Source organism: Solanum dulcamara, chromosome 5, assembly GCF_947179165.1.
Source record: "Solanum dulcamara chromosome 5, daSolDulc1.2, whole genome shotgun sequence".
NCBI classification, from domain to species: Eukaryota; Viridiplantae; Streptophyta; class Magnoliopsida; order Solanales; family Solanaceae; genus Solanum; species Solanum dulcamara.
The window spans coordinates 76,968,563-76,987,881 of NC_077241.1; the positions used below are offsets into that span (position 1 = coordinate 76,968,563).

Sequence of the window (19,319 nt, forward strand, 5' to 3'; positions counted from 1 at the left end):
AGTTAGAGAAGTCTGCCCAATTAAACAATGTATTGGGCCCTGTCTAGCCAATTAATGGGCCTTATGCTCTAAACGTCTCAGTATATAGTTACAAAAACAAAAAAGGAAAAATTACTTAATTGAGTGTTTTTTAAAAATTAATTACTGATTTTAGTAATATTTTTTATTTATTACAATTTATAGCAATACATAGCAATATTATGATAAATCTACACTTGTATTAAAAGTGAATTATGCATATAATATAAATGTATTATAAGTGTTTTAAAATATATATTATGTTTGTGTAGTAAGAAATTGACATAATATATTATAAATCTATTAAAGTATGTGATAAATGTATTATTTATCTATAAAACTTGTATTATATATGTTTTATAAATAGTTATCTGCAATATGTATTAAAACTGTATTATTAATGTATTATAAGTGTTCAGTGAATTTTTTTTTTATTGCTATAGATGGTAAATATTTTCTTAATATTGTATATTTATGTAAGTTTCCCAACATAAAATCACATAAATAATGTGTTTAAAATCCTAATTTACAATACATGAATTTACTACTTATTAAATTAAAAAAAAGAATTTACTACTTATTTTTTAACAAAAAATGACGGTCAAAAAATGATGCCTGGGTATTAAAATATGTGCATTATAGTCAAACAATTATACGGTGGGGCAAGAATTATGCCTTAGAGATTGTTTATTTAAATAGTTCAAATTTAATTATTAATTGTTTATTCAAATCGTCAATAGATTCATATAGACATTTCAAATTCAAATGTAATTAAGTATCTTATTTAATTAATTTATTTAATATCGACAACATTATTGTCATTAATATAATTATATTACTAGAAGGTTGACGAACATCATATATTAATATAATTAATAAAATATCTCATTTAAATTTTATGTCTTTTACATACAAATACCTCAAAGTTTAAATAATTCAAATATAGCATAAAAGTTTTTCGGCGAAAATCCTCTCTATAGTTTGGCTAAAAAATTCTTCTTTTGTCAACAATGAGCTCTTCATCATCCTTTTTCCTCACCAACCCCTTTTCATCGGTTTCCGGTTCGACCCATCTCCGCCGTCCCTTTAACAATGTCAGATATGGCGGCGGCGGCGGCGGTGTTAGAATCGCCGCTAGCCTTAACGTGGAAGTGCAGGCACCGGATTTGAGCAAAGAGGTGATGGAGGAATCTAACAAGGTTTTTGTGGGTACATATGCTAGGGCTCCATTGGTTTTGTCGAGTGGCAAAGGATGTAAATTGTATGATATTGAAGGGCGAGAATATTTGGACTTGACCTCTGGTATTGCTGTAAATGCACTTGGACATGGTGATCCTGATTGGATTAGGGCTGTTACTCAACAAGCTAATATCCTAACCCATGTCAGCAATCTTTACTATTCTCTCCCTCAGGTGAACCTTTTTTGGGCTCTCATTTTGTATCTTTTTATTACAAATTTAATTTGGAATTATTGTGCACAGGGATTTAAAAAGGGGATTTTATTTTTGAGGTTCTTTAATGGATACAAGTTTTCTTTTCTCTTTTTGGGAATTTTATAGTGCATAGGGATTAAAAAAGAGAGTCTTTTGAAGCTTTTTACTAGTATTTTTGGAAGGAAACGTGATCAAATAGAGTGGGATGGATATTAATGATCAATATAGACAAGCCGATGGGGGAGTGTCGGGTCCTAGCAACATGTATGAGTACCTCTTTTAAAAAATTGCGATGGGAGCGTGTCGGATCCTAGAAAAGTAGTCCATTTTGTAAGGATCCGACACGGGTGCATCAACAATTTAGGAGAGTCCGAGCAACTTAATTGGATAACTCTGTCTAACAAGGCTAGAATAGATGGAAATAATTCGCTAGTTGTTATTGTTTCTACTGGGATTTGAACCTAGAACACATGGTGGTCAACCCACTTCATTTTCATTGACCAGTAGGTCACACTCTTGGGTACTTGTGTAGTCAGAATGATGACAGAGAATATTAATTCAATTTTATTATGTTCAAGTTTTCTAGTTCTTCTTAGAATGTGCCCTCTTTGAATAGAGTCAAAGTAGATATGATTCTGGATTGAAAAAAATAGCAGTATATTATTGTGGATTCATTTTGTGCCACTGAATGGTATGATGTGGTAATTGGAACTTACTAGCAGTGTGTAAGTTTCTTCATTTCTGAATATTTTGGGAGATGTTGGCGAGAGGGGTCTTATTAGGGGCGGAGCTAGAGAAAAAGTTACAGATTTGGCAGAACCCAACAGCTTTAGTCAAAACCTTGTATTTGTGTTACGAAATTCACTATGTATGTAAATTTATTTTTTCAAAAACCCAGTGTAAGCTACAATTTTAGAATGCAGAATCCATTAACTCAAGTTTCTGTCTCTGCCTCTTGTTTTATTCAGCAGAGCGTTCCTGAACATGTTTGTTCTTCTCTGTCTATAACTGGATATATCACTTACTTACCTTCTTACCTGTAACTTTGTATATGATTAATTATTATGGCTTCAAGGAGCATCTTTTCTCCTCCATCTGCTAAAGGATCTTTGTATATAACACTAACATAGTGTTCTATTATTTCTTTCAGCTGGAGCTTGCGAAACGCCTTGTTGCTATTTCTTTTGCAGACCGTGTTTTCTTGTCAAACTCTGGAACGGAAGCAAATGAAGCTGCAATTAAATTTGCAAGGAAGTTTCAGAGATTCTCTCATCCCGATGAGAAGCAACCTCCTGTGGAGTTTATTGCCTTCTCCAATTGCTTCCATGGAAGGACCATGGGTGCTGTTGCTTTGACAAGCAAAGAATATTACAGGTCACCTTTTGAACCTGTAATGCCAGGAGTTACTTTCCTGGAGTATGGTAATGTTGAAGCAGCAAAAGAACTAATTCAGAGTGGTAAAATAGCTGCTGTATTTGTCGAACCAATCCAAGGTGAAGGTGGCATATATAGTGCAACAAAAGAATTTTTACAAGCACTGAGGACTGCCTGTGATAGTGCAGGTTCTCTTCTTGTCTTTGATGAGGTAAGAAACTTTACAGAATACATTGCTACCACTTTAGCACATTAAGCTAATGTCTCATCTGACAAGCATGAGTGTCTGTTACATTGAAGAAAATTACATAAACAAACTTACCTGATCAGTTTTTTTTTCTTACATAAATGCAGTTACCTTTGACCAATAGCACATGTCTTTGTAAAGTAGTAATACATTGTATTATTTTCGTACGGTAATTTGTCTAGGATTCATCAAAAGAAAACATATGAAAATGTTTGCCAGAAGTCTTCATAGTGAAATGGATAGAAAAGTTCAGCATTTTGCGCTTAGGGGTCATTTGGTTGAGAAATAAGTTATGCAGGGATTGTACTGGTTAGCATTATTTCAATAATGAATACTGGTTCCCAATTACTTCATTAAGGAAAAAACTGTCTGCTCTTGTTTTATGTATACTGAATCCCAGTATTGTGAAAAACGATTGCCTCGTCGCCAATGGCGAGAGGCAAACCGACCCTTCATTGCCTATTAGCTTTGTGGCGAGGCGATCTTCAAAAGGAGACGCCATGGCTAGAGGCGACAAAGGCGTCGCCTTTTGTATTTTCTTTAAAAAAAAAGGCGACCACTTTAGGGTTTTAAAAGTTAAAAGATAATTTTAGGGTTTTCTTTCCTAATTTGCACAGTTGCACTCTTAGACTGAGACTGCGACTCCCACCAGTCGACTCCTCCGGCGACCAGCCAGATTTTTTCGGCGACTCCAAAGTCCAACCAATACGTATTTCTCCTTTTCTTCTTCTAATTTCTTCTTCTTTTCTTCTTCCTTTATTTCTTTTTTTTCCTCCTTCTGACTTCAGGGTTACTTCTACCTCTGTTTTTTTATCACTATTTTGACTTTTGTTCCCTTTTTTTCTCATTCAAATTCTAGACTTTTAGCATGTACTATCTATTTTCAGTTTTTGAATTGAAATATTTGCTAATATGTTATTGCAGTTGAGATTTTGATTATTTATGTATGCTATTCAAATATTTTAATATTTTGGTATTTAATTGTCGCCACACTTCAAAAATGTGAGCGCCTCGCCGCTCGCCTTGCCTTGTGGCAAGGCAGACCCTTATCACCTTTTGTCGCCTTTCGCCGTCAAACACTGCTCAATCCACCAAAGCTGGTATATAGGATTAAGGTTCTCTATGTTCATTCACTAAGAGCAATATGTTGCCTAAGATTGGTTTATATTTGTTGGGTATATAAATAGCTAATTGAAGAAATATGAACACCATCTACTTGTAAAAAAAGTTACAAATTATAAATGTCATTTCAAAGTGTAGTTTGATGATCGACTTCTTGGGTCGTTAACGCTCTCTTTCCTACTGTAACAATGGTCATTCTGGAATTAAATTGGATGGGATGTGTCAATGTACAACACTATACTGAAGCTTTTACTTATATTTTCTTTTATTAGGTTCAATGCGGCCTAGGAAGAACTGGCCATCTTTGGGCGCACGAAGCTTATGACATATACCCAGATATAATGACTCTTGCAAAGCCTCTTGCAGGAGGTCTACCTATTGGGGCAGTGTTAGTAACTGAAAGAGTTGCTGCTGCCATCAATTATGGGGATCATGGTAGCACCTTTGCTGGCGGTCCTCTTGTTTGCAATGCTGCAGTTGCTGTGCTGGACAAGATCTCCGGACCAGGTTTCCTTGCCAGTGTCGCAAAGAAAGGTCAATATTTCATGGAATTGCTTGTTAAGAAATTAGGAGGGAACTCACATGTGAGAGAAGTACGAGGTGTGGGGCTTATTATTGGGATCGACCTTGATGTACCAGCATCTCCGCTGGTTGAAGCATGTCAACAATCTGGCCTTCTTGTATTGACGGCAGGTAAAGGAAATGTTGTGAGGCTTGTACCACCATTGACCATCACAGAGCAAGAATTGGACCATGCAGCTGAGATCTTATTCAATTGTTTGCCTGTACTAGAAAAGACCGCCAAGGACTAGGATCGAATGAAAGTTTTCCTGCATGTTCACTTTTATGAGGAGCTTCACAGGATCGCATTGCTGATGGAGATCACTATCATGAGATGTAACAAAGTGTATTGGCATGTAATATCAAAGGTATCATCTGTCATTCTGTTGGCTGAAGATTCATTTAGGAGCAAATTGGTTATCCGAAATAAGTTGATCTTATTTAAACTTTTCCTCCAGAAGTGAACGATCAGTTTTTAAGTTTTATATATAACGTCAATTTCCTCCAGCTGAATCGAGCTAATGGATGGTCTCCTCTGTAATAACATAATATCCATCTTCCGGAAATGTATAACTCATCCGAGAGAGGGGCTTTTTGAGAGAGTCCAGCACCATCTATGTAATCTTGTGTGGTTTATAAACAGAAGTTCTTGTAGTGATAAGAGGCAAATTAAGATAAGATTATGTGCAAGTGCATAACTTTTCAAGTGAAAATGTTTCACTTGGATCTAATCTGCTTGCCCTCAATGACAATTGAACAGTATCCACACGATGAATGTTGCGGAAATGTGAATGCTATATGTTGCGGAAATGTGAATGCTATGATGGATGTGAAAAAAATGGTGGAGTAGCATTTTAGGCCTAATAAGCCCCACACCTCGTACTATTAGATAAGTACTTGTACAAGAGTGTTTTTGAACCTTTAAATAAGTAAAGAAATATAGATTGAAAGTTCACCCAAATAAAAGGGAAATGCTCCAAATGACCTGAATAGTTGATGTTACGATTTTTTCATGATAAAAGCAGAGAAAATTGACTAATTAAATATCTTCTCCTATATCATCCTTTTCTGGAATCAATCACTTTCAGTTCACAAGAATACAAGTTAGTCAAAAAATGCTTGCCTCACTACTATTAGATAAGTACTTGTAAGTTGTAACTACATGATCTAGTTTATGAGGTTACTTCAATAAATCTAGTAGAAAATTCGACACACAAATATATTTCAAAGAAAAAATAAACTTGTTAATTAGCAGGTCATGGCTCAGCCATTTGAAATTCTTTTCCTGCTTCCATTTTTCCTCTTACCCTTATCTTTTTTCCTCTTCAAAGTTTTCAGATCATCAAACATCACAAAACTTCCACCAGGACCAACACCATGGCCAGTCATAGGAAATATTTTTCATATGGGAAAAATGCCTCACATAACTCTGACAAATTTTGCAAAAACTTATGGCCCCATTATGTCACTAAAGCTTGGAACTAAATGGCTAGTTGTTGGATCATCACCTTCTGCTGCTATAGAAATACTCAAAACCCATGATAGAATTCTGTCAGGGAGAAATGTTCCAAATGCTGTTCCATCAAAAAGATCAGATCTTGACAAGATATCAATGGGCTGGGCTTCTGAATGTCATAATGAATGGAGATACTTGAGGACTTTATGCAGAACTGAGCTTTTCGCTGGAAAAGTATTGGAGTCTCAAGCTTGTCTGAGGGAGAAAAAAGTGATGGAATTGGTTGAATTCTTGAAGTCAAAAGAAGGTCAAGTGGTGAATATTGGAGAACTAGTCTTTGCAACTATGTTGAACATGCTGAGTAATGTTCTGATATCTAAAGATATGATTAATTTGGAGAAAGAAACAGAAGATAGTGGGATTAGAAATCTGGTAAGGGGATTAGTGGAAGCGATCTCTGCTCCAAATATATCTGATTTTTATCCTATTTTAGGTAAGTTAGATCTTCAAGGTCTGCGAGAAAAAGCTAGATATGTAATGACAGAGATTCGTTCCAACTGGGAATCGATTCTTGAAGAAAGAAGGAACAATAAAGAGAGTGGTTCTTCTAGGCAACATGACTTCTTGGAAGCTCTACTTGATAATGGTTTTACGAATGATTGTATCCACCAGCTATTTGTGGTTTGTTCAGTCTCCTTCTCTCAAAATTTGCTTTGTTTCATTTTCTGGTATAAACCAAGTTAGGTCTTTACAGTAGTAGCTGAAAAAATGAAAATCAAAGTAATCATGTTAGTCCTTGTGCATATATTCTGTTATACATCTGATACCAATGCATTTAACCTCTTTAGCACTTCTCCTTTTTAAGTTCTTATATTCAAGAAAGTTAGGAGTTTTCTATTGAGATGTAGCAAGTATATAACAAGTTTTCTTCTAACCCTGTGAAGGAGTTACTCTCTGCTGGTTCAGACACCAGTACCTCAACAATTGAGTGGGCGATGGCTGAACTGATAAAAAATGTAGAGTCCATGAAGAAAGTTCAAGATGAGCTCGAGATAGAACTCAGTGAAAGTGATTACCCAAAAGAATCTCTATTGCTGCAGCTGTCCTATGTCCAAGCCTGTGTGAAGGAAACACTTAGGTTGCACCCTCCAGCACCATTGTTGCTTCCACATAGTGCTATCGAAACCTGCCAAGTGATGAGTTACACAATTCCTAAAGACGCTCAAATCTTGGTTAACGTCTGGGCTATTTCAAGGGATCCTTTGATATGGGAAGATCCAGAGATGTTTAGACCACAGAGGTTTCTGAGTTCTGATATGGATTTCAAAGGGAATGACTTTGAGTTCTTACCCTTCGGTGCAGGAAGGAGAATATGCCCAGGACTGCCAATGGCTGCAATAAAAATTCCCTTACTCCTTGCTTCACTTGTTCATTTCTTTGATTGGGAACTTCCTCATGGTAAATGTCTCGCCGAGCTAGACATGACTGAAAAGTTTGGAGTAACACTGCAAAAGAAAGAACCACTGCTTCTGATTCCCAGGGTCAGAAAATGACCATTGGTATATACTATCAGTATCTCTTATCTGTGCTATTCGTTGTACTGTGCATTAGATACAAGTATAATTTGTCCTGCTATATCTCGTCTAGTTATAGACAGAAGTTCTTATGGTGCTAAAGAGACAAGTTATATATTAAGATAAGATCATGTGCAATTGCATAAATTTTAAGTGAAACTATTTCATTTGGGTTCTACTCTCCTTTCCCTCAAAGACACAGAGGATACATACATACAAATATATAAATCAATGCAAGGAATTTGTGATTGACTTGAGAAATTCCCAAAAGAATCACTTCACTGAAAACAATATCTGATGTCTTCTTGCTACAATTTAATGAGAAACAATAACAAATCATTACAATCAACAAAGAATTTATCGACGAAATTGACTAAATATACTGAACTAAGGAAGAATACAAATATGAAATCACAGGTACGAACAAAATGAAGCCTAAGGAACTAGAAACCTATACCGGACCTTATGCATTTTTATCTAAAAGATTGGCAAATCTATCTGCAATAAAGAACGAAAAAAGGACTCTACCTACAAAGAATTTGTTTACCTTTTTCCTGTGTACAAAAAAGAACAACAATTGTGTGATTATGACTGAATGAAGAGCTTCGACAAAACACCAATCAATCAACTTGGCTGATAATAAGAGGATGAACTTCCAGGTTCCAGAAGCATCAAGGGGTGCTTACACGGAGACGCTGTGCTGCATTGTTGTTCTCTGCTTTGTGATCCTGTAGTCTTCACATGAATACATCTTCAACTGCATTTGACTATGAAACAGTTCCTTTTTTGTAATCCCTGTGCATTAGATACAGGTATTTTTCTGTCCTCCTCTAATCACGTGTGGTTATAAGCAGAAATTCTTTTGGTGATAAGAGGCAAGTTATAGTCCTATTAAGATAAGAACATGTGTCCAGGTGCATAAATTTTCAAGTGAAAATGTTTCACTTGGATCTACTCTGCTTGCCCTTGATTACAATGGAACAGTATTCACAAGATGAGTATTGCAGAGTTGTGGATGCTACGATGGATGTGCTAAAGTAGTGGCGTAACATTTTAGGTAGAACATGTAATAGCTAGAAGGATGTCATGAGCATTGCAAAACCTAGATAATGATTGTCTATTTATTATGCAAGAGGTGTTTAAACCTGTTAATTTTTTATTTCTTTTCAAAAAAAAAAACAGAAAAGAAATAAAGATCGAAAGTTCACCTATATAAAAAAAAGAAATGCTCCAACCTCCTATAGAGAGAAAATTGACTGCTGAAATATCTTCCCCTATATCACCCTCTCCTAGAATCAATCACTTTCAATTCCCAATAATACAAGTTGGTATAAAAACAGTTGCTCCACAAATAGTAGATAATTATTTTAACTACAGGATACAAAAACACTTGCTCCACAAATAGAAGATAAGTACTTTTAACTACAGGATACAAAAACACTTACTCCGAAGATAAGTACTTTTAACTACAAAATACAAAAACACTTGCTCCACAAATGGAAGATAAGTACTTTTAACTACAGGATACTAAAATACTTGCTCCACAAATAGAAGATAAGTACTTTTAACTACAGGATGCAAAAACACTTGCTCCACAAATGGAAGATAAGTACTTTTAACTACAGAATACAAAAACACTTGCTCTACAAATAGAAGATAAGTATTTTTAACTACAGGATACTAAAAGACTTGCTCCACAAATAGAAGATAAGTACTTTTAACTACAGAATACAAAAACACTTGCTCTACAAATAGAAGATAAGTATTTTTAACTACAGGATACTAAAAGACTTGCTCCACAAATAGAAGATAAGTACTTTTAACTACAGGATACAAAAACATTTGCTCCACAAATAGAAGATAAGTACTTTTAACTGGATACAAAAACACTTCCTCCAAAGATAAGTACTTTTAACTACAGGATACAAAAACTGTTGCTCCACAAATGGAAGATAAGTACTTTTAACAACAGGATGCAAAAACATTTGCTCCACAAATGGAAGATAAGTACTTTTAACTACTAGATCTAGCTTATGAGGTTACTTCAATAAATCTAGTAGAAAATTCTACACTAAAATATATTTGATTTGAAAGAAAAAAAACTTGTTCATTTACACGTCATGGCTCAGCAATTTAAAATTCTGTTCCTGCTTGCACTTTTCCTCTTGCCCTTAATTTTTTTTATCTTCAAAGTTTTCAAATCATCCAAAATTACACAACTTCCACCAGGACCAACACCATGGCCAGTCCTAGGAAACATTTTTCATAAGGGAAAAATGCCTCACATAACTCTGACAAATTTTGTAAAAACTTATGGCCCCCTTATGTCCCTATGGCTTGGAACTCAATGGCTAGTTGTTGGATCATCACCCTCTGCTGCTATAGAATTTCTCAAACCCATGATAGAATTCTGACAGGGAGAGATGTTCCAGATGCTGTTCCATCAAAAGGATCAGATCTTGAGAAGACATCATTGGCCTGGAAATCTGAGTGGATGGAAATACTTGAGGACTTTATGCAGAACTGAACTTTTCTCAGGCATTAGTAACAAAACTTTGTTCCAATTGGGAACCCATTCTTGAAGAAAGAAGGAACAGTAGAGACAATGGTTCTTCTAGCCAACAAGATTACTTGGAAACTCTCCTTGATAATGGTTTTACCAATAGTCATATCCACCAGCTATATATGGGTTGTTTCCTCTCCTTCTCTCAGAATTTGATTTGTAAGATTCATTTTATGGTATAAACCAAGTTAGTTTTTAGTATTTCAAAAATGAAAACCAAAGTAATCATGTTAATCTTTGTGCATTTATGCTAGTGATACCTATGCATTGAGCCTTTAGCACTTCTCTTTTTAAAGTTCTTATATTCAAGAAAATTGGAGTTCTCTATTGGATGTAGTATATAACAAGTTTGCTTCTAACCCTGTGAAGGAGTTACTCGCTGCCGGTTCAGTCACCAGTACCTCAACAATCGAGTGCGCAATGGCAGAACTGATAAAAAATGTAGAGTCAATGAAGAAAGTTCAAGAGGAGCTCAAGATAGAACTCAGTGAAAATGATTACCTAAAAGAATCTCAATTGCTGCAGATGTCCTATGTCCAAGCCTGTGTGAAGGAAACACTTAAGTTGCCAGCACTATTGCTGCTTCCACATCATGCTATCGAAACTTGCCAAGTGATGAGTCACACAATACCTAAAGATGCTCAAGTCTTGGTTAACGTCTGGGCTATCACGAGGGATCCTTTGATATGGGAAGATCCAGAGATGTTTAGACCACAGAGGTTTCTGAGTTCTTATATGGACTTCAAAGGGAATGACTTTGAGTTCTTACCCTTCAGTGCAGGAAGGAGAAAGTGCCCAGGCATGCCAATGGCTGCAATAAAAATTCCCTTAGTCCTTGGTTCTCTTGTTCATTTCTTTGATTGGGAACTTTCTCATGGAAAATGTCCCATCGAGCTAGACATGACTGAGAAGTTTGGAGTAACACTGCAAAAGAAAGAACCATTGCTTCTGATTCCCAAGGCCAGAAAATGACCATCTGGATACACTATTAGTATCTCTTATCTGTGATATACCTTGCATTGTGCATTAGATACAAGTATATTTTATCCGGCTGCATTCTCGTGTAGTTGTCCTTCAATTTCTGTTACTATTTGTTGTATCATGTACTTCGACTATCGTATTATTTTGTTGTAGTATTGTTCCGCTACTGGCTATTGTTTTGGTTACTATTTGTTGTTTCTTGTACTTCCATTACTTTTTTTTCTGGACAGTCTTTTCAGGAGCCTAGGGTCTATATGAAATAGTCTCTCTACCTTTGAGGTAGGGGGTAAGGTCTGCGTACACTCAACCTTGTCAGACCCCACTTTGTGGGACTATACTGAGCTGCTGTTGTTGTATTCTCGTGTAGTTATAGACAAAAGTTCTTGTGGTGATAAAGAGGCAAGTTATATATTAAGATAATAAGATCATGTGCAATTGCATAAATTTCAAAGTGAAAATGGTTCACTTGGATCTACTCTCCTTGCCCTCAATGACAATGGAACAATATCTACAAGATGAGTGTAGCAGAGATGCGGATGCTAAGATGAATGTGCTAAAATTGTGGAGTAGAATTTTAGGCAGGATAAGTAATAACTTTAAGCAAGTCATGAATCATGAGCATCTCAAAACCTAGATGATAAATTGCCTTTTATTGTACAAGAGGTTCTTAAACTTATTAAGTTTTTTTTTTTAAAAAAAGACTGAAGTTCACCTATATAAAAAGAAATGCTCCAAATGACCTCCTATAGTTGTTATTAAGATTTCTGTTTCATGACAAACAGAGAGAAAATTGACTCCTTAAATATCTTCCCCTATATCACCCTCTCCTAGAATCAATCACTTTCAATTGCAATAAAACACGTTAGTACAAACACACATGCTCCACAAATAGAAGATAATACTTTTAACTAAAGGATCTAGCTTATGTGGTTACTTCAATAAATCTAGCTGAAAATTCTACACTAAAATATATTTGAAAGAGAAAAACACTTGTTCATTTGCAGGTCGAAATTCTTTCCCTGCTTTCACTTTTCTTCTTACCCTTAATTCTTTTCATCAAAAAAGTTTTCAAATCATCAAAAATCACACAACTTCCAACCAGGACCAACACCATGGCCAGTCATAGGAAACATTTTTCAAATGGGAGAAATGCCTCACATAACTCTGACAAACTTTGCAAAAACTTATGGCCCCCTTATGTCCCTGAAGCTTGGAACTAAATGGCTAGTTGTTGGATCATCACCTTCTGTTGCTATAGAAATCCTCAAAAACCATGATAGAATTCTGTCAGGGAGACATGTTCTAAATGCTGTTCCATCAAAAGGATCAGATCTTGACAAAACATCATTGGTCTGGAAATCTGAATGTTACAGTGGATGGAGATAATTGAGAACTTTATGCAGAACTGAGCTTTTTGCTGGCAAAATATTGAAGTCTCAAGCTTGTCTGAGGGAGAAAAAAGTGATGGAATTGGTAGAATTCTTGAGGTCAAAAGAAGATCAAGTGGTGAATATTGGAGAGCTAGTCTTTGCAACTTTGTTGAACATGCTGAGTAATGTTCTGATATCTAAGGATATGATTAATTTGGTGGAAGAAACAGAAGATGGTGAGATCAAAAGTCTTGTAAGGGGAATAGTGGAAGTGGCCTCTGCTCCAAATATATCTGATTTTTATCCTATTTTAAGTAAATTAGATCTTTAAGGTCTGCGAAAAAGGTCTATAGATTTAGCGACAAAGTTTTGTTCCAACTGGGAACCGATTCTTGAAGAAAGAAGGAACAGTAGAGAAAATGGTTCTTCTAGCCAACAAGATTTCTTGGAGACTCTCCTTGATAACGGTTTCCTCTCCTTCTCTTAGAATTGGATCTGTGAGATTCATTTTCTGGTGTAAGCCAAGTTTTACAGTAATCATGTTAATCTTTGTGCATAGATGATGTTAGACAACTGATAAAGATGGATTGAGCCTTTAGCACTTCTCTTTTTAGAGTTCTTATATTCAAGAAAGATGAAATTCTTTATTGGGATGTAGTATATATAACAAGTTTCCTTCTAACCCTGTGAAGGAGTTACTCGCTGCTGGTTCAGACACCAGTACCTCAACAATCGAGTGGGCGATGGCGGAACTGATAAAAAATGTAGAGTCGATGAAGAAAGTTCAAGAGGAGCTCGAGATAGAATTCAGTGAAAATTATTACCTAAAAGAATATCAATTGCTGCAGATGTCCTATGTCCAAGCCTGTGTGAAGGAAACACTTAGGTTGCATCCTCCAGCACCATTGTTGCTTCCACATCGTGCTATCGAAACCTGCCAAGTGATGAGTTACACAATTCCTGAAGACGCTCAAATCTTGGTTAATGTCTGGGCTATCACGAGGGATCCTTTGATATGGGAAGATCCAGAGATGTTTAAACCACAAAGGTTTCTGAGTTCCGATATGGATTTCAAAGGGAAGGACTTTGAGTTCTTACCCTTCGGTGCAGGAAGGAGAATATGCCCAGGACTGCCAATGGCTGCAATAAAAATTCCCTTAGTCCTTGCTTCACTTGTTCATTTCTTTGATTGGGAACTTCCTCATGGAAAATGTCCCGTCTAGCTAGACATGACTGAAAAGTTTGGAATAGCACTGCAAAAGAAAGAACCGCTGCTTCTGATTCCCAAGGCCAGAAAATGACCATCGGTAGATACTATCAGTATACCTTGTATTGTGCATTAGATACAACTATATTTTTTCCTGCTGTATTCTCGTGTTGTTATTTATAGACAGAAGTTCTTGTGGTGATAAAGTGGCAAGTTATATATTAAGATAAGATCGTGTGCAATTGCATAAATTTCAAGTGATTATTTCATTTGGATTCTATTCTTCTTTCTTGCCCTCAAAAAGATAGAGAGGATTCAAACATACAAATATATATAAATGAAGGCAAAGAATTTGTAACTGACATGAGAAATTACTAAAAGAATCACTTCATTGAAAACAATATATGATATCTTCTTGCTACAATTAAATGAGAAAAAACGACAAATCATTACAACCAAAGAAAAAATACATTGATGAAATTGACTGAATATACTGAACTAAGAAAGAATACCTAGCTTACAAGAAGAATAAAGAATGAATACAAATATGAAATCAAAGGTGCTGAACAGAATAAACCCTGACTCTATGCATTTTTATCTAAAAGATTTTCTTTTCTTACCAGATCGGCAAATCTATCTGCAATAAAGAATGAAAGAATGACTCTACCTACAAAGAATTTGTTAACCTTTTTCCTGTGTACGAAAAGAACAGCGATTGTGTGTCTGTGAATGAATGAAGAGCTTCGGCAGAAGACGAATCAATCAACTTGGCTGATAATAAGAGGATGAACTTCCAGCAGCATCAAGGGGTGCCCACGCGGAGATTGTGTATAGAGGCTGGTCTAACCAACTCAGAGTAAGTGCAGCATCGTCGTTCCCTTGCTTTGTGACCCTGTAGACTTCACATGAGTACATCTTCAACAGCATTTGACTCTGAAGCAGTTCTCTTTCTGTAATCCCTGTGCATCTGAAACCCCCTTGTTCCATCAACTTCCGCCATTTCCCAAAACATTCATGCCTTTCAGTCCTATCTCGTCCTTCACAAGCAATTATATTTCTAATATCCCGAGAAAACAACTCTTCTATCTTAATCCTGGCAGGGCTGTCTAATGGAAGGCTGAAACCAATAGAATCAAAGACAGCAGCATAGTATCTGAGTGAGTTGACAAGTCTTGCTTCCAAGCTAGGCTCATTGTGCTCGGCTTCTTGCTCTGCCATCAGAATAATGGTTGGATTTGTGCTTCTAATCAGCCCCAAAAAGTCCCTCAGGATCCCCCCAGAACTATCATATAGAAGCCTATGCATCTGTAACACACAATTCACTGCAACACTTTCTCCCTCTTTTACATGAAGCATCCATAGCCGTACATCTTCCAACCTGTCAACAACAGGATGGAACTCGAAAGCCAGATTCAACGCCTCAGCAAACTCGGCAAGTCTATCTCCTGTTTCAACAAGATCCTGCTTTGATTCTCCTATACCAGTAATTCTAACATGCGTAGGAGGGTTTGGCCTAGAAGCCAAACTCTGAAACAGACTAGGCCACTGCAGTCCTTGCTTAATGTCAAAATCAATAATGTGAACCCGGTCCTTGCCTTCAAAAGCTCTAAGCAGAATCTCATTTGATGTGAAATGGATGAACTTTGGAATTGGACTAACCTGATTCAACAGCCTCAATGATGTACTGCTATCATCATCTAAACGATCAAGGTCCCGAGGGGGTATAATGTGAAAGATGTGAGGCCAAAGCCTTGCAACACGCAAAGCTAAAGCTTCGGTGAAGTAAGCAGTTAGCCGGCTTATTGGAGACCCTCTTGGAGAGGCAAGCTGCCCTAGCCTAGCTATCAGTTGATTAACACCAGTAACATTCCTTGAGCCAATTGCTTCAGCACAACTCACAAGTAAGCTGATCAGCTCAGCTGCATCATCCTCCCTATGGTTATTATGCCCATTATGTGCTGTTACAACTTCACCCCTGTCATTTGGATTAGGTAGCCTAGAACCATTGCCTATTTCATGCTCCCCCGGATTCTCATTAGGCCTAAGACCCAAGCCATGGCTGTCTAAAGAAGCACTTGATACTGAGGCCTCTTTGGCAGGATCTTGACTTGTTGAGACATTCTTGTCACCAAAATTAGTAATCTCAGTCACTACAGATTCAATCCAAGGATTGTTTGACAAAGGCAGAGGTGGTGATATCACCTCACTAGGCACATAACATACACTCTCTTCCTCTCCGGAACAAGAAAAGGAGAATGGTGCTGCTTGAGGTGGATGAAGGCCTGCAATTAGGGGAACTGATCGTGCCACATTGAAACCTGATTGTAACCAGAAATCGCCACCACCCAATTGGCTCAAACTCAGACCATAGCCATCTTCTGAACAATCACCTGACTTCCTACTACTTTTTTTCCTCTTAGCTCTGCTCATGCAGGTCTCATCATCCATACATTCTTGCTCAGCATACCTCTTCAAGCTCCTACCTTTTTCCCAAAATTCATCTTTGCTTTCTCTCCTACCTTCTACATATGATGTCTGAGCACTTGTGGATGGCGGTATACGAATGTTCTGCTTGAGAGAGCAAGTACTGTTCTTGGCTTCAATTGGCTTCTCAACAGAAATTCCTACTGGCCTAATGGACTGGGACCTTGAGGTATCTTTTCTAGCAAAACTACATGGCAAGTCCAATCTTTGTGTGCTCATTGAAGGGAAATTACAAGCTTGAAACTGTGCAGATGCTTCACTCCTTAATCTATGCCTAGGTGACAACAATGAAGAAGAACAACCAGCCAACATTCTTCACACCCTTCCAATTTTTTTCCTTTTCTTTACAACTCCAACTCACCCACCCTTTTCTTCTCTATGTCTCTGTCTCTCTTTATCTTTCTATATATGTATATATTTTCACTATGAAATATACAATATGTTAATGCTAAATTTTCTATAGATGATCCAAGAGAAACAGAACAATGTCTATATGTGAGTGTGTGAAGTTCCAAGAAAAACAAAAATTGGAATCCGATGCCAAAAAAACAAAATGTGATATCTGTGTGTCCTATATATAATATTTCTATATGCAACAAAGAATGGAATCAGCAACAAATACAAACACACCAATGGAAAGAATCAAAGAATTGGAAAGAATTTCTCCTATTATCAACAATTTTAACACCTACCAAAAAAAGATCATCGGATTCCAAAACTTTCAGAGTAAAACAAAACTCATTGTCTAGAAATTTGATTTCCCAAAGAATTGAAAGAAGAGAAACTCACACCATGAATGAAGAAACTCTGAACACATTCTTTTCCCAGAAATGCAGCAGAAAAACTGAATCTTTGAGCTACCCACTTCAGCAAAATTCACTTTCAACAATCCCATGCCAGCTGAAATCTAAACCAATCAACACTCCAAAAATTGAATCTTTAAGCAACCCATTTCACCAAACAAGATTTCAAACAACCCCACAAGCAAATCCTAGCTAAAACTTAACTAAAACCCCCCAAGAAAACCACCCCCCTTAATTTAGCCTTTCACAAAACCTTCAAACATGCATGAAAACAGACAAATCAACTGTCATCATCATCATCATCATTAAGAGAAAATTGAAGAAAAAGAAATAACTTCCCAAAGCCCCACTACCCAAAAAAGCTATAACCCATATACAACTGTGTTATTTTATATATCAAGACTGAAACAACCCTCTTCTTGTTTTTACACTTTTAGAGGGAAACAAATGATGGCTTGGTAAAGATGATGTTGGAGAAAGGGGAGAGGGGAACCTCGATCTATGACCGTCCGATTCTAATCAGACGGTAGAGAAGGAACAAGAATATGACCGTTGAGGTATTTGTCAGAGGAATATAACCGTTGAAAGGGAGTTGGTATTGTAGGGAACAGTGTGAAAAATTATTTCTCAGCCTAATTTTAATTTATTTGTATGATCTTGGCTCAACATAAAGATTAAGAAAGTAAAAAAAAAACCTTTTTAATTTCATAGTATTAAATAAAAGATACATAAAATATAGTATTAAAATATTATTTGTGATCTTAAACATGTCACATGTAAAATTAGAATTCAAAAGCTTAAAAAAAGACATATTTTAAAATGGACGTAGAGAGATATTTTTTTTTTGCATAATACATAAATATATTTTTTTAATTTAGCATTAGCTGACATCTATATTCTTCAACTATGGACGTACACAAATAGATATTCAAATTAATATAAAATTAAACAAATACACACACATTCTACATGACATAATATAAGTAGCATGTTGCGTATTACGCAAATTATCATGTAAGACACCAAGTATCACGTGTATGTCTATTTGTTCAACTTTATATAAATTTAAATTTCTACTTGGATATACCCAAAATTGAAGGATATAATACTAGATGAAATCAAATTAAAAGGTACAATCATGTATTATGTAATTTTTTTTTTCTTTTAGAGGGTGCAGGTGAAGTCACGTCCGACGCACGTGCATGTCTCATGATACCCGTTTTTTTACTTGACCGTTGCTTTTTTGTTTAACCATTTTAATTAGTGAAGTTTTATGGGAAATTACAAATTATTAACTGACTAATCAGGGAAATTACAGTACAAAGGCCAGTGGTAGTGTAATTTATTTTAGGTTAATTAATTAGATTGCTTTAATGATGGACATATCAATGAGGACAAAGAAGGGGGCCAGTTGCAAAGAGATTCGTACCAATGTTGGAGTGATGTTTTTGTTTTATAGTTTCATATTACGTGTATTTTTAAGATTTTTGCACACATTTTAAGATAATTATTTTAGGCAATCAAGCGTTTGTAGGAGAATATGAAAGTGGGGATTAGGATACAAAATTAGTCGATAATTAAATGTAGTTTAGTTTTTTATTACTATTAATATTTTATTACTTTTTTTTTGCTTCATTTTCGTCATATTATTTATTATTGCTACTATTTTTTTCTTTTTTCTTTTTAATATGGTTTGTTCCTTTTCAAATCTGTTGTAAAATATTTTACTTGAGGTGATGATATATTGAAAACTACTTCTCGACCTCAAACACACCACCCTCCTCAGAAGACCCCACTTTGAATATGTTGTTATTGTAGTTGTTACTCTCTTCGTTCATTTTACTTGTTTACTATATTAAAAAAAGATATTCATTTGTCACTTAGTTCCTAATTTATCCTTATTATCATTTTTAATATATTTCTCAAATTATTGTTAAAGGGTGATAGAATAAATTATCATTTTATTTATTATATTTTAAAAGGTATGCAAATCAGTATTGGACAAATAAAAATAAAGCAAAGAGTTTTATATTAAGAAAAGTATTTAGTGCCCTGTACTAAGTTAGTTACCTTCATTTAAGACTAAAATAAATAAATTTTTGAACAATTTAAATTTTTAGATAAAA

At 35.8% G+C, this 19,319-nt stretch overlaps 4 protein-coding genes, 1 long non-coding RNA gene and 1 pseudogene across 8 annotated transcripts; 4 read left to right on the forward strand and 2 right to left on the reverse strand.

Annotated features, from left to right (window-relative positions):
- Positions 1-956: 956 nt before the first annotated feature.
- LOC129889985 (acetylornithine aminotransferase, mitochondrial) lies at positions 957-5,431 on the forward strand. Its single transcript, XM_055965474.1, has 3 exons — positions 957-1,430; positions 2,602-3,036; positions 4,467-5,431. The coding sequence occupies exons 1-3, from the start codon at positions 1,029-1,031 to the stop codon at positions 5,004-5,006; spliced, it is 1,377 nt and encodes a 458-aa protein (XP_055821449.1). The 5' UTR covers positions 957-1,028; the 3' UTR covers positions 5,007-5,431.
- Positions 5,432-5,699: 268 nt separating this feature from the next.
- Positions 5,700-10,798, forward strand: LOC129889984 (probable (S)-N-methylcoclaurine 3'-hydroxylase isozyme 2). Of its 4 annotated transcripts, XR_008766975.1 has the most exons (4): positions 5,700-6,892; positions 7,156-7,770; positions 10,192-10,507; positions 10,718-10,798. XR_008766975.1 is itself a non-coding variant. In XM_055965473.1 (3 exons), exons 1-2 carry the CDS (start codon positions 6,014-6,016, stop codon positions 7,762-7,764), a joined length of 1,488 nt encoding a protein of 495 aa, XP_055821448.1. In that variant the 5' UTR covers positions 5,700-6,013; the 3' UTR covers positions 7,765-7,770; positions 10,718-10,795. The 4 variants fall into 4 exon arrangements, 3 of the variants coding, with proteins under 3 accessions (XP_055821448.1, XP_055821447.1, XP_055821446.1); XM_055965473.1 differs by lacking the exon at positions 10,192-10,507 and having other exon boundaries at positions 10,718-10,795; XM_055965472.1 differs by lacking the exons at positions 10,192-10,507; positions 10,718-10,798 and adding an exon at positions 8,445-8,524.
- On the reverse strand, positions 6,854-8,498 carry LOC129889986 (uncharacterized). The gene is made up of 4 exons (XR_008766976.1): positions 8,333-8,498; positions 7,562-7,716; positions 7,288-7,397; positions 6,854-6,971 (listed from the first exon to the last, which is right to left on the reverse strand). It is a non-coding gene; the product is annotated as an uncharacterized LOC129889986 (long non-coding RNA).
- Positions 10,133-11,517, forward strand: LOC129890786 (probable (S)-N-methylcoclaurine 3'-hydroxylase isozyme 2). Its single transcript, XM_055966268.1, has 2 exons — positions 10,133-10,275; positions 10,645-11,517. Exons 1-2 carry the CDS (start codon positions 10,133-10,135, stop codon positions 11,318-11,320), a joined length of 819 nt encoding a protein of 272 aa, XP_055822243.1. The 3' UTR covers positions 11,321-11,517.
- A 269-nt stretch (positions 11,518-11,786) lies between these two features.
- Positions 11,787-14,136, forward strand: LOC129890787 (probable (S)-N-methylcoclaurine 3'-hydroxylase isozyme 2; annotated as a pseudogene).
- Positions 14,137-14,288: 152 nt separating this feature from the next.
- Positions 14,289-17,626, reverse strand: LOC129889987 (scarecrow-like protein 28). The gene has a single exon (XM_055965475.1). The coding sequence runs from the start codon at positions 16,700-16,702 to the stop codon at positions 14,669-14,671; it is 2,034 nt and encodes a 677-aa protein (XP_055821450.1). The 5' UTR covers positions 16,703-17,626; the 3' UTR covers positions 14,289-14,668.
- Between the last annotated feature and the right edge of the window lie 1,693 nt (positions 17,627-19,319).

Excerpts from the sequence above, each read along its gene's own strand:
- LOC129889985 (XM_055965474.1), top strand. The coding sequence starts at position 1,029 with ATGAGCTCTTCATCATCCTTTTTCCTCACCAACCCCTTTTCATCGGTT. Across the intron at positions 1,431-2,601 it reads TTTACTATTCTCTCCCTCAG|CTGGAGCTTGCGAAACGCCT; the intron begins GTGAACCTTTTT and ends TATTTCTTTCAG. Across the intron at positions 3,037-4,466 it reads CTCTTCTTGTCTTTGATGAG|GTTCAATGCGGCCTAGGAAG; the intron begins GTAAGAAACTTT and ends TTCTTTTATTAG.
- LOC129889984 (XM_055965473.1), top strand. The coding sequence starts at position 6,014 with ATGGCTCAGCCATTTGAAATTCTTTTCCTGCTTCCATTTTTCCTCTTA. Across the intron at positions 6,893-7,155 it reads GTATCCACCAGCTATTTGTG|GAGTTACTCTCTGCTGGTTC; the intron begins GTTTGTTCAGTC and ends AACCCTGTGAAG.
- LOC129890786 (XM_055966268.1), top strand. The coding sequence starts at position 10,133 with ATGGCTAGTTGTTGGATCATCACCCTCTGCTGCTATAGAATTTCTCAA. Across the intron at positions 10,276-10,644 it reads TCATTGGCCTGGAAATCTGA|TTCTTATATTCAAGAAAATT; the intron begins GTGGATGGAAAT and ends CTCTTTTTAAAG.
- LOC129889987 (XM_055965475.1), bottom strand. The coding sequence starts at position 16,702 with ATGTTGGCTGGTTGTTCTTCTTCATTGTTGTCACCTAGGCATAGATTA.